Source organism: Scyliorhinus torazame, chromosome 22 (genome assembly GCF_047496885.1).
Source record: "Scyliorhinus torazame isolate Kashiwa2021f chromosome 22, sScyTor2.1, whole genome shotgun sequence".
Lineage (NCBI taxonomy): Eukaryota > Metazoa > Chordata > Chondrichthyes > Carcharhiniformes > Scyliorhinidae > Scyliorhinus > Scyliorhinus torazame.
Genome location: NC_092728.1, coordinates 88,496,140 through 88,509,505, shown reverse-complemented (window position 1 = coordinate 88,509,505; position 13,366 = coordinate 88,496,140). Strand labels below are relative to the sequence as shown.

Below are 13,366 nucleotides of genomic sequence, written 5' to 3'. Positions count from 1 at the left end.
TGAGAAGAATGAGGAGAGGCAATGTGAACTATATGATACAATGTTAAAGTGGGTGGCAGATCAGAGATACCTGGGCTGTTATGTACGCAAATGTTTGAAGGTGGCAGGACAAGTTGTGAAGACTGTTAAAAAATGTAAAGGGGTCCGTAGCTTTAACAGAATAGAATACAAAACCAAAGAAACTGTGTTGTACCTTAATAAAAAAGCTGCTTAGGTCACAGTTGGAGTTTTGTGCTCAATTCTGGGCACCACGCTTTAGAAAGGGTGTCAAGGTCTTGGAAAGGGTGCAGATGAGGTTCACTGAAATGGCACCAGGGAAGAGGGACATTGGTTTATGGAGAGATTTGATACATTGGGGTTGACTGCTTAGACCAGAAAAGATTAAGAGGAGACTTGACATAGACGTCCACAATTATGACTGGTTCGGATACAATGTACATGGAGAGTGGCATGAGAGTTGGTAACTGGAGGAGACAGATTCAAAGTGATTGGCAAAAGAGCCAGAGGTGACACGAAAAACATTGTTTTACACATCAAGTTGTTGTGATCTGGGATGGTGATGCCAGCAGATTAACTAATAACATTCAATAGAAAATTGGATAAATACTTGGAAGTAAATAAATTGAATGCAATGTGGAAAGAGCAGGGGTGTGGGATTAATGGAATAGCTTCATCAAAGAGCTGGCCAGTCTCTGTACTGTATTACTCGATGATTAAAAGACCATTTTGGAGCTGTTCTGGGGCCAGGGGAGCAACTAATCTTAGTACGCTGCTCTTCAGACCTGCATTTAATATCTTTTAACTTGTAAAACAAGGAAGAATGAATCATATAATTTGCATGTTGTCAAGAAGTTGTGATAAAATTAAAATTAAGGAATCTAATAAATGGGAAGTGCTTAAGGAGGCAGATTGGGAAGGGGGGGGGCAGGGTGGCACAATGATTAGCACTGACGCTTCACAGCACCAGGGATCCGCGTTCGATTCCAGTCTTGGGTGACTGTTTGTCTCCTCGTGTCTGCATGGGTCACCTCTGGGTGTCCCGGTTTCCTCCCATAATCCAAAGATGTGCAGGTTAGGTGGGTTGGCCATGCTATATTGCCCTTTAATGTCCAAAGGTTAGATGGGGTTCCGGAGAAGGGGCAGGGTGTGGACCTGATTGAGATGCTCTTTCGGAGCGTCAGTGCAGACTCAATGGGTCGAATGGCCTCCTTCTGCACTGTGATGATTGACTGAGGTTTTTTTTAAATATGTAGACAACACCTAAGTGAAGCAAAGAACAATAGGGCACAGAATTTCAGGAATTAAAGCACGGGTGGTAAAAGTTCAAAAGAGAGGTGAGGGTGAATTTCACACTTACATTCTTAAAGTGTGAGCTCATGTAAGAAAGGTCATTAAGAGAATTTGTTCAGGTAAGAAAAAGCTGAGCACAGTCACACACGGCTGGAGACCAGCCATTGCCTGGGGGATATTGGGCTGGATTCTCCGCCGTCGGGGTGCTCCGTTTTGTCGGCAGCCCGGGGGTTTCCCGGGCTGGATTCTCCCAAAATGGGACTATGTCCCCTCATCGGCGTAGAAACGCTGTAGTTTTACTCCAGAGATTCCTGTAAAAAAGTCCAACTAATTCAATGCCCTGCAGGGGGCCAGCAGGCCCCCGCACGTCCGGTCTGAAGTCTGCGCTGTGCCGAGCTCCATGGCGGACTCAGACCGCGGAGCCAGGCGCAAAACGTAGAACCCCCCGATCGGCTGTGCGCCCGAGCATCTAACCGTGCACAAGCACTCCCCCATTGTCCGATCCCCCATCAGGGTGGCTGCAGACTCCATGCAATCCATGCAGTTCCACGCGGTCGGGAACTCGACCGGTCGGGAGCGGAGGATCGCTGGGCGGCCTCTGTCAATGGGTTCCCAGCCGCCCGGCGTACTCTGCGACCTCGCCGATTCTTGGGTCCCGGAGAATCTCCGCGCCGGCGCCGGGCCCGGATTCGGCGTGAAATTGGATTCTCTGCCCCTGCGCTAAACCCGATTTCAGCAAAGGGCTGTGGAGAATCCAGCCCCCTGTTTGTATAGCCAGTTGTTGCCAATCTGAACCAGAAGCAATTCCCAAAAGAGATTATTTGGTGCTGAGTGTGGCAATTATTGCTTGATTTTACTTATAAAGTTAAAAACTTTGGGATGTTGTTTGGGGGGTTTAGCTCTGAGTTTAGGAAAATAGAGAGGGTTGGAACTGGGCCAATTTAATTATACTGTGTGTAACTACTATTGTAGTGAAGTGTGTTTTTAGTTGCCTTTCTTGTGTGTTTTATTGTTTGATAAACATTTATTTTGCTTAATTATTACAAGAATACTGGAGCCTTCCTCACTGGTCTTCCCATCTTTCCTCACATTGCACCAAATTAAATAAGAATACAGTTAGAAGCCAGCATTCCAGGTTTCCCCTCTGGGATTCGGAATACCCTAGAATTTAACATTAGCTGCGTTCTTAACAATTTACATAATACCTGTCATCTCTTCAGCATGTCAATGCCCTCCACAGCTGGTGAATTACTTTTGAAGTACAGGCAAGGCACCCAGTCAAACTTCAGAAATGACAGTGAGATAAAAGGTCATCTGTTTTGTGGAGAGATGAATATTGGCTAGGATACAACGAGAACCTCCCTCTTCATCATAGAATTTACAGTGCAGAAGGGGGCCATTCGGCCCATCGAGTCTGCACCGGCACTTCGAGGTGTTTCATGGGATCATTGGTGTCAACCTGGACAGGCAGATATTCCTTTGTTTAATGTATCACTGGAAAGATTACACCCTGCACAGTGCAATGACGCCTTCGTATGCTACAGCTGCGATGCCTAAAGCATCATTGTTCAATTTTGCGTGCTGTTCCGTGAATATTGGAAAAAGTGCAATCTGGTGTGAATCCTTTTCCACTTGCCTTTGGACACATCGCCTTATTTCTGCAGCTCAGCAGCCCGAAGCCATTGGTTAAGTTGGTAGTTTTGTATAAATATAAGTTTACATCTGATTTGAATAGTTTCCCAGTCTGCCTGGGGGGTAACATTAATCATGGATCTGAAAGCAGGGGTTGGAAGATGTGGACTGGGCTAATCCTGTCCAAAGTCCCTTGATGGGGGTTTCCTGGGCTGCAATACAGCTTTGACAAAAAAGTCATCCAGACTCGAAACATTAGCTCCCTCCTCTCTCCACAGATGCTGTCAGACCTTCTGAGACGGGCCAGCATTCTGTGTTTGTGTGACCAGTGACAAGAGAGCAGTTTGGCGAATATCTAATTTCCCCCAAAATATTTTTAGACAGTTGAAAAATATGAAGATTGGAATGTTGTGCGGCAGCTCTCCGGGATCGGGGGGGGGGGGGCAAGTCACATCAGGGCAATGTGGTTGACGTTAACATTTGCTAGTTGTACTCACTGAAACACAGCCTTGAATAAAGCCTTGTACATTTTGCGGCACCCTGGCTGACAGGTATATTTCTAACAGCTGCCAGTCAAAATGTAACCAGCGCAACGCTCTGGAATGGATACAGTGGGAGCTCCACCAATCAGCGGCGGCTGGGGGGGGGGCGCGGTGCCCGCCGGTAGTTGTAGTCCCAGCGTTGACATTCCCTGTGGTTCCCAGGGCAGGGCGGCAGAGGACGGGAAACTACAAGGGGGCTGGCTCTGGGAGGTGCCTCGGGCTGCAGTGTGGCGGCAGAGGGGAGGGGGGAACAGCGTTGACATGCAAAAGGGGTGTGTGCGTTACGCCCCTTATGTGTTGAGAATGAAGTGCTGAAGCAACACAAGAGAGCCTACATTCACTATTTAAGATGTGAGCCACGTTTTGTCAGCTCTCATTACCCTGCTATTATTTGGACTGGGGGCGGCTCACGCTTGCTAATGCGTCGCCTTCCCCCCCTACCCCCCTTAAATGTTGCATTTTTGTGGGGCATTTCATTGTTCCTACCGTGCCGTCGCTAGAAAACACACTTTCAACACCCGCCTTGGGAGATTGTTAAAAAAATAAGTCTGCAGAATTGAACGTGAAGTTGCATTTTTCTCCATTAAAGATTGCTGCAGATGAAATGTCTAGTTCCATTGACTAGAACTGGTGTGTTGATCGAGAAGCGCATGTATGGACATGAGCAGTGCGGATACAGCTTCCACTAAACTGCTGACTTTCACACAACGGTAAAACAGATTTCAATATTTATTTTTTAATGTGTGCTTTCATTCTGCTGCTTGAGAATATAAGCGGGGCGCCTCGCCACTGACATGTTGAGTAAGGGTTGCTGTTCCCGAATGTTTCTCGATGTGTCGAGACAGTCCTTCTGCAGGTACTGTGAAATGCGCTGTCTCCTACTTTATTATTGATATGTGCAAGAGAAAAATACCCACCTCCCTTGCGCTGAGGAGGAACGGAAAATCCTGCACTTTTTCCATCATTCCTTTCAACTTTGTTTTTTTTAAATAGATGTTAAGAGAAATGCATTATTATTTCAGGCGTCCAACGCCAAATATTATCAGATGGCTGACAAGGTGTTTTATCCATAAAAGACTGGCCCACGACGGAAAAGTGGGCGTTGTGTACTTGAACGCTGTCTAGTTATACTACACTCCCATCAATGAACTAACTTGCTCGAGCTGGGAAATTAAACCATTTTTTGGGGGGGGGGGGGGGGGGAGGGGGTTTCTTTAGGCAAGTATGGGGTGTCCACTCTGTGTCACGGGCAGCAAGAACAACCAGTTGGGCTGTTTTGAGATTCTGTTGCCCCCCCCCCCCCAATTGTACAAATGTCCATAACTTTCGCCCCCCCCCATTGTTCCGTTCAGTATTTGCTTTCCGTGGGAACGCTAGGTGTAATTCTGAACACCTGTAATTTCCTGAATAACCCATAGGAATAATAATTACTAAGTAATTTCAGGAGAGCTATTACTCAGCATTGTGCCTTTGTACCATATAATTGCCTCGCGTCCACATATTAAAGGGTGTCTTATGAAATCTAACCTGGGTTTAAATAAAGGGCAGGATTCACCCCCCCCCCCATCTTCGAAAGTGGCGCTCTATAGGGATTTATGTTACAGATCCCTCTATTCAATGTCCTTACTATTTGAATGCATTCCACCCATTTGACGGTTACACTGCGTCAATGAAATATTTCTTTAAAATGTAGTTTTTATGCTGCCTGTCAGTGCTAAAGGATCTCTAAAATGATGCTTGAAAAGGATTTACCCATTCATTGTTGGTCATTTAAATATTTCCACTTGCAGGGCTGGTTAATGTGAAGCACAAATAAGAGCTGTTGTTTAAGACATAAGTTGCTGGAATCTCTTTGAATTGGTGTTTGTGTATTTTTTTTGAATGATATGATACCGAGCTGCATAATAGTCAAAATATGTTTCCCCTGATGGGCATGCTTCATGGAAAACAGATCACTCGTATTTCAAAATAAGCTGGAGTTGAGCTCCCCTGCTGGGCCAGAGCGTAATTACAGGGAGTTGCAACTGAGCTGTACCGATCAGGAGGGAGTCTGGGGTTTGATGCCTGCTCTGGGCGGAGGCTCCTGGGCTCCTGCATTTCTCTCTGTGGGTTAGGATACTGGAAATACTGGCCGGGCAGGGTTCCTACTGAGTCAGTGACCAGTTCTGGAAGTCCATGGTACTTGCAGGGGGGGGGGGTGTTTGTTGTGGTTGTTTGCTGAAAGGTCAGCTTTGACTCTGGTTCCCTCCTCGTGAACTGGAGCATTGCTGGACATTATTGAACAACATGCAATCAGGAGAGGGGCGAGGACAGAATGAGGGAGACCAAAAAAAAGTCTTACTTGATAGCTATATTTATACCTTAAAAATGTGTTAAGGATGTGAAACCGATGCCGCTTTGAATGTAGTTCAAATGTAATTGTGAAAAAGAAAAAGTGTTATTCCAGCTCTTTTCAAATGCTGTATGTTTACCTTATTAGAAATGCTCAGGCAAGAGGGGTATGCACAGTCCTTCAGTCGCTTCCCACTTGCAAATCCTGAAAGCCACATAACTCTCTTTCAATATCATTGCCCTTGCTTAAGTAGTTGGAAGCAATTTTCTTTCTTGCACCACTGTCACTCTCTGCCAAGGCACTGGGAGAACAAATGGACATTTCTGCATTGATTCCTCTCTCAGTGAACCACTGATCATATCGGAGCATCCCGCAGGAAAGGGCATCATTCCAGCAGCCACAGAAGGTTTTATGAATGCAGCAGAAGTGTTTTTTTTCCCTCAGCAGGCAATGAAAGGCACATCATTGTACCACCTATCTTTTTACAGCTAAAAAAAGTCATCACTCCATACCTGCTGATGTAACCAGGTTCTGGATTAAACCAGGCATGAGTTTATGACAGACTTAAACTGTGTTTAATCTTAACAAAAACAAAGAAACGCAGAGCATTGATATTCTGATTTTGCCTCCAACCCAAGAAAAATACCTTTGCACAAGATCCTTTTTGTTTACCTGCTGTCACTGTGCAGATGTCATTAACCTTCACAGTTCACCTCAGTCTTGCAGGAGACGGTAATTGCAAACACTTGGGAGACTGCTTCTGCTGAACACATTGAGGTTTATTGACATTATTATTGCCAAGTTGGCCACTCTTAATGTGCCTGTGAGCAGGACTGCCTGACAAAATTTGTCAGCCCAGTTGCCCAATGCGTCTTAATCAGCAACATTGCAGTACAGATGAAATGTTATCATGCTCAGAGATACCTGAAGAAGCACTGCAAACAGTGGCCACTATTCTGGATATAACAAATAGAGGCTTTTAAAAGCAACAACATAAAAGCAGGGAAAAATTAATCATTTTATTCTCCTAATAGAAAACTTGTTTAATATTGGAGGGGAGGGGAACTGGGGTGTTGATCTACAGGTTAGAATCATAGAATTTATAGTGCAGAAGGAGGCTATTCGGCCCATCGAGTCTACACCGGCCCTGAAAGAGCACCCCATCCAAGCCCACACCTCCACCCCATCCCTGTAACCCAGCAACCCCACCTAACGTTAGGACACTACAGGGCAATTTAGCATGACCAATCCACCTAACCCGCACTTCTTTGGACTGCAGGAGGAAACCAGAGTACCCGGAGGAAACCCACGCAGACACAGGGAGAACGTGCAGACTCCGCACAGACAGTGACCCAAGCCGGGAATTGAACCTGGGTCCCTGGCGCTGTGGAGCAACAGTGCAAACCACTGTGCTACCGTGCTGCCCACTCACTCATTTAGAACTCTGGCTTATCCTCCTAGCCATTCTAAAGGGGCGGCGGTGCTGCAGTGGTATTATCGCCGGACTAGCAATCCAGAGTCGTAGAGTAATTCCCTGGGGACCTGGGTTCAAATCCCACCATGGCAGATGATGACATTTAAACTCTAAAACATCTCAAATTAAAGTCTAATGATAACCATTATTGATTGTCATTAAAAACTCATCTGGGTGTGTTACATTACCTGCCTGGCCTAGATGTGACTCCAGACCCACAGCAATGTGGTTGACTCTTAAATGGCCCAGCAAATCACTCCGTTGTATTTAACAGCCACAGACAAATGATACCAGATGGACCACCATCTAGGTACTGGAAACATCAATGGCAAACCGATCCCTGTCAATCTGCAAAGTCCTCCTTACTAACATATGGGGGCCTATGCCAAATCTAGTCGACCAAAAGCCTGATATAGTCATACTCACAGAATCATTTCTTACAGATAATATAACCACCATCACTATTCTGGCAGGACAGACCCAGCAGAGGTGGTGGCACAGTGGTACACAGTCAGGGGGGAGTTGCCCTGAGAATCCTTAACATCGACTCTGGTCACCCTGAGGTTTCATGGCTCCAGATTAAACATGGGCAAGGAAACCTCCTGCTGATTACCACATATTGTCCCCCTTTCAGCTGATGAGTCAGTACTCCTCCATGTTGAACATCACTTGGAGGAAGTACTGAGGGTGACAAAGGTGCAGAATGCAGTCTGGGTGGGGGACTTCAATGTCCATCACCAAGAGTGGCTCAGTAGTCCCACCACAGACCGAATTAGCCAGGTCCTAAAGGACAGAGCTGTTGGTCTGGGACTACAGCAGGTGGTGAGGAAACCAACAAGAGGGAAAAACATACTTGACCTCATCCTCACCAACCTGCCTGCTCCAGATGCATCTGTCCACGACTGTATTGGTAGGTGTGACCGCAAAGTCCCGTCTTCACATTGAGGAAGCCCTCCATCGTGTTGTGTAGCCATTACCACCATGCTAAATGGGATAGATTTTGAACAGATCTAGCAACTCAAGACGGGGCATCCATGAGGCGCTGTGGACCATCAGCAGCAGGAAAATTGTTCTCAGTCACAATCTGTAACCTCATGGCCCAGCATATCCCCCTCTCTACCATTACCACAAAGCCAGGGGATCAATCCTGGTTCAATGAAGAGTGCAGGAGGGCAACACCAGGCAGACCTAAAAATGAGGCGTCAACCTGGTGAAGCTACAACACAGGACTACTTGTGTGCCAAACAGCATAAGCAGCAAGTAATAGGCGGAGCTATGCAATTGCACAAACAATGGATGAGGTCTAATTTCTGGAGTCTTGCCACATCCAGCCGTGAATGGTGATGGACAGTTAAACAATTCACTGGAGGTGGGGGCTCCACAAATATTCCCATCCTCACGGATGGAGGAGCCCAGAACATCTGTGCAAAAGATAAGGCTGAAGCATTTGCAATAATCTTCAGATAGAAGTGCTGATTAGATGATCGTTCTCAGCCTCCAAAGCAGGTTCCAGCATCATAGATGTCAGTCTTCAGCCAATTTGATTGACTCCACATGATATCAAGATGTTCTTGCTCTGGAGGGAGTGCAGTCAAAGTTTACCAGACTGAATCCTGGGATGGCAGGACTGACGTATGAAGAGAGATTGAATTGGTTCGGATTGTATTCGCTGGAGTTCAGAAGAATGAGGGGGATCTCATAGAAACCTATAAACTTCTAACAGAACTAGACTGTATAGATGCAGGAAGGATGTTCCCGATGGTGGGTGTGTCCAGAACCAGGGGTCACAGACTAAGGATACCGGGTAGACCATTTAGGGCAGAGATGAGAAGTTTCCCCACCCAGAGAGTGGTCAGCCTGTGGAATTTGTTACCACAGGAAGTAGTTGCGTCCAAAACATTATAACATGTTTTCAAGAAGCAGTTAGATATAGCGCTAAGGGAAAAGGGGATCAAAGGATATGGGGGGAAAAGCGTGATTAGGCTATTGAGTTGGATGATCAGCCATGATCATAATGAATGGCGGAGCAGGCTCGAAGGGCCGAATGGCTTCTTCCTGCTCCTGTTTTCTATATTTCTAGGAAGCGGCTGAGGCACTGGATACTGCAGAGGCTATCGGCCCTGACAATATTCCGGTAATAGTCCTGATGTCTTGGGCACCAGAACTTGCAAAGCTGTTCCAGTACAGCTACAACACCAGTATCTACGCGGCAATGTGGAAAATTGCCCAGGTATGTCCTGTACATAAGAAATAAGACAAATCCAACCTGACCAATTACCGCCCCATCAGTCTATTCTCGATCATCAGTAAAGTGATGAAAGAGATCATCAACAATGCTATCAAGCGGCACTTCCTTAGCAATAACCTGCTCACTGGTGCTCAGTTTGGGTTCCACCAGGGTCACTCAACCCCTGACCTCATTACAGCCTTTTGTTCAAACGTGTACAAAAGAGCTGATGCCAGAGCTCAGATGAGAGTGATTGCCCTGATAGCAAGGCAGCATTTGACTGAGTATGGTAACAAGGAGCCCAAGCAAAATTGGAGTCGATGGGAAGCAGGGAGAAAACTCTCCATTGGTTGGAGTCATACCTGGCACAAAGGAATATGGTTGCGGTATTTGGAGGTCCACCGTCGCAGTTCCAGGATATCACTGCAGGAGTTTCTTAGGGTAGTGTCCTAGGCCCGATCTTCTTCAGCTGCTTCATCAATGACCTTCCTTTCATCATAAGGTCAGAAGTGGGGATGTTCGCAGATGACTGCACAATGTTCAGCACCATTTGCAACTCCTCCGATACTGAAGCAGTTCATGTCCAAATGCAGCAAGACCTGGACAATATCCAGGCCTAGGTTGAAAATGGAAAGTAACATTCATGCCACACAAGTGCTAGGCACTGACCATCTCCAACAAGAGAGGGTCTAACCATCATCCTTTGACATTCAATGGCATTACCATTGTTGAATCCCCTGCGATCAACATCCTAGGTTACCAATAACCAGAAACTGAACTGACCTAGCTATATAAATATTGTGACCACCAGAGCATGTTAAAGGGTAGGAATCCTTCGGACAGTAACTCACCTCCTGACTCCCCAAAGCCTGTCCACCATCTTCAAGGCACAAGTCAGGAGTGTGATGGAATACTCTCCACTTGCTTGGATGAGTGCACCTCCAACAACACTCAAGAAGCTCAACACCATCCAGGACAAAGCAACCCGTTTGATTGCTCCTCCTTCCACAAACATCCAAACCCTCCACCACTGCCAAACAGTGTGCAGCCGTGTGTACCACCTACAAGATGTACTGCAGGAACTCACCAAAGTTCCTTAGGCAGCATCTTCCAAACCCATGACCACTACCGTCTAGAACAGGCATTGCCAAAGTCGGAGGCGTAACCCGCGGGTGTCGGGAGGGTTGCGGAGCCGTCCATCGTGGCGCTCTCGATCGTGCAAATCTGCGCGCAACAGCCACAGCAGCCGGCTTTTAATTATGCCGGCAGCAAGCGGCCTTCAAAATGGCCACGAACATATTTTTAAAATGCAGCTGCCCTGCGCATGCGTGCCCGCTCATCGGTGCTCATGCGAAGAGTTTTTGCGCATGCGCATTGATGAGCAGACACGCATGCGCAGTGCGGCCGCATTTTTTTAATACGGCCGCAGCGTGTTTTTTAACAAGTTCGGGGGAGTTTTTATTTGATAACATTTTACAGGATAAAAAATGCAGAAACTGAAAATGTTTTCATCCTCAAGAAATTGGAGGTTCACCACATTTCACCTAAACATTACAAGATGTGGAGATGCCGGCGTTGGACTGGGGCGAGCACAGTACGAAATCTTACAACACCAGGTTAAAGTCCAACAGGTTTGTTTCGATGTCACTAGCTTTCGGAGCGCTGCTCCTTCCTCAGGTGAATGAAGAGGTATGTTCCAGAAACATATATATAGACAAATTCAAAGCTGCCAGACAATGCTTGGAATGCGAGCATTAGCAGGTGATTAAATCTTTACAGATCCAGAGATGGGGTAACCCCAGGTTAAAGAGGTGTGAATTGTGTCAAGCCAGGACAGTTGGTAGGATTTCGCAGGCCAGATGGTGGGGGATGAATGTAATGCAACATGAATCCCAGGTCCCGGTTGAGGCCGCACTCATGTGTGCGGAACTTGGCTATAGGTTTCTGCTCGGCGATTCTGCGTTGTCGCGCGTCCTGAAGGCCGCCTTGGAGAACGCTTACCCGGAGATCAGAGGCTGAATGCCCTTGATTGCTGAAGTGTTCCCCGACTGGAAGGGAACATTCCTGCCTGGTGATTGTCGCGCGATGTCCGTCCATTCGTTGTCGCAGCGTCTGCATGGTCTCGCCAATGTACCACGCTTCAGGACATCCCTTCCTGCAGCGTATGAGGTAGACAACGTTGGCCGAGTCGCACGAGTACGTACCGCGTACCTGGTGGGTGGTGTTCTCACGTGTAATGGTGGTATCCATGTCGATGATCTGGCTCGTCTTGCAGAGATTGCCATGGCAGGGTTGTGTGGTGTCGTGGTCACTGTTCGGAAGGCTGGGTAGTTTGCAGCAAACAATGGTTTGTTTGAGGTTGCGCGGTTGTTTGAAGGCAAGTAGTGGGGTGTGGGGATGACCTTGGCAAGATGTTCATCGCAACATTACAAGGTAAGAGAAAATGGTGGGTCGCGCAGGTCAGCCGGCATGGGCCGTGAAGGTCGGCCGGCGTGGGTCGGGAAGGTCAGCCGGCATGGGTCGCAAAGGTCAGCAGGCGTGGGTCATGATGGTCGGCCGGCCGGCGTGGATCGTGAAGGTCGGCTGGGTTGGGTTGCGAAGGTCGGGTGGGTTGGGTCCCGAAGGTTGGCTGGTTGGTAAAAATGGATCCCCGGAAAAAAAGTTTGAAAAACACTGGTCTAGAAGGACAAGATGTGGAGATGCCGGCGTTGGACTGGGGTGAGCACGGTAAGAAGTCTTACAACACCAGGTTAAAGTCCAACAGGTTTGTTTCAAACACTAGCTTTTGGAGCACTGCTCCTTCCTCAGGTGTGGACTTTAACCTGGTGTTGTAAGACTTCTTACTAGAAGGACAAGAGCAGCGGGTACCTGGAAAACCCCCCACCTGGAGGTTCCCCTCCAAGTCACTGGTCACCCTGACTTGGAAATATATATACGTAGGCATTCCTTCATTGTTGCCAGGTCACAATCCTGGAACTCCCTCTCTCACAGCACTGTGAGTTCACCTACACCTCAGCGACTGCAGCAGTTCAAGAAGGCAGCTCACCTCCACCTTCTGAAGGGCAACTAGGAATGGGCAAATAATGCTGGCCTAGCCAGCAATGCCCTCATTCTGTAAATGAATTTTAAAATTATTATATTGGCTTGCTGCCTGGTGGAACATAGGTAGTGGACCACGATTATCTCTTCTTTCCAGAAGCTTCAGGAAGCTGAATGGAATCTCCTTCCTGGAAGTTAATTAAAGCAAAACAGGACAAATAAAAATACGGTCAGATAGGTTATGTAGGCATCTGTCAAATCAGGCTTACTGCAGGCTCCCAGTTCTCAAGATAAGATTCTCAAATGTAATTACCATTGAGAAGAATTCTTGAAATGTTTATCGATTGATTAATGACATAATATTTAATTGAATCACTGGTTTTCATCTCAAGTCTCAGGCATTCCACATTCCTCCTTTTTGGGGGCAGAATTATGCTGTCCTAGGCAGCAACCCATGCTGTTTGCAGGGAACAAAACCCATTGATGGTGTAGAAGCCATGCCATGAGTGAAATGGTTGAGCCATACCTATAGGCTATGAGCTAGTTTATGTGAAAAACCTGGGAAGCGTTGGATATGTTCATTGATGAAGCATTTCTCTTTCAGCTCTGCCTCCGAAGACCTGGGCTGTCGGCGTGGGGAGTTCAGCAGGAAACACTATGGTTCTGTGGAACTGGTAAGTCCTGAGATTCTACTGCAGTGAAAACATCGAACATAGAACATTACAGCGCAGTACAGGTCCTTCAGCCCTCGATGTTGCGCCGACTTGTGAAACTACTCTAAAGCTCATTTACACTATTCCCTTATCATCCATATGTCTATCCAATGACCA

The 13,366-nt window shown here is 47.0% G+C and overlaps 1 protein-coding gene across 6 annotated transcripts in view; it reads left to right on the top strand.

Moving 5' to 3' along the window:
• garnl3 (GTPase activating Rap/RanGAP domain like 3) overlaps positions 1-13,366 on the top strand; it is a 617,196-nt gene that overhangs the window by 67,443 nt on the left and 536,387 nt on the right. For 3 of the 6 annotated variants that reach the window (XM_072488536.1, XM_072488534.1, XM_072488533.1), the window contains exons 1-2: positions 3,759-4,174; positions 13,141-13,210. In XM_072488536.1, the coding sequence (XP_072344637.1) occupies positions 4,119-4,174; positions 13,141-13,210 (126 nt within the window). In that variant the 5' untranslated portion in view covers positions 3,759-4,118. Of the gene's footprint in view, positions 1-3,757; positions 4,175-13,140; positions 13,211-13,366 lie in introns of those variants that run through there. The other 3 variants (XM_072488532.1, XM_072488530.1, XM_072488531.1) reach the window with 2 other exon arrangements.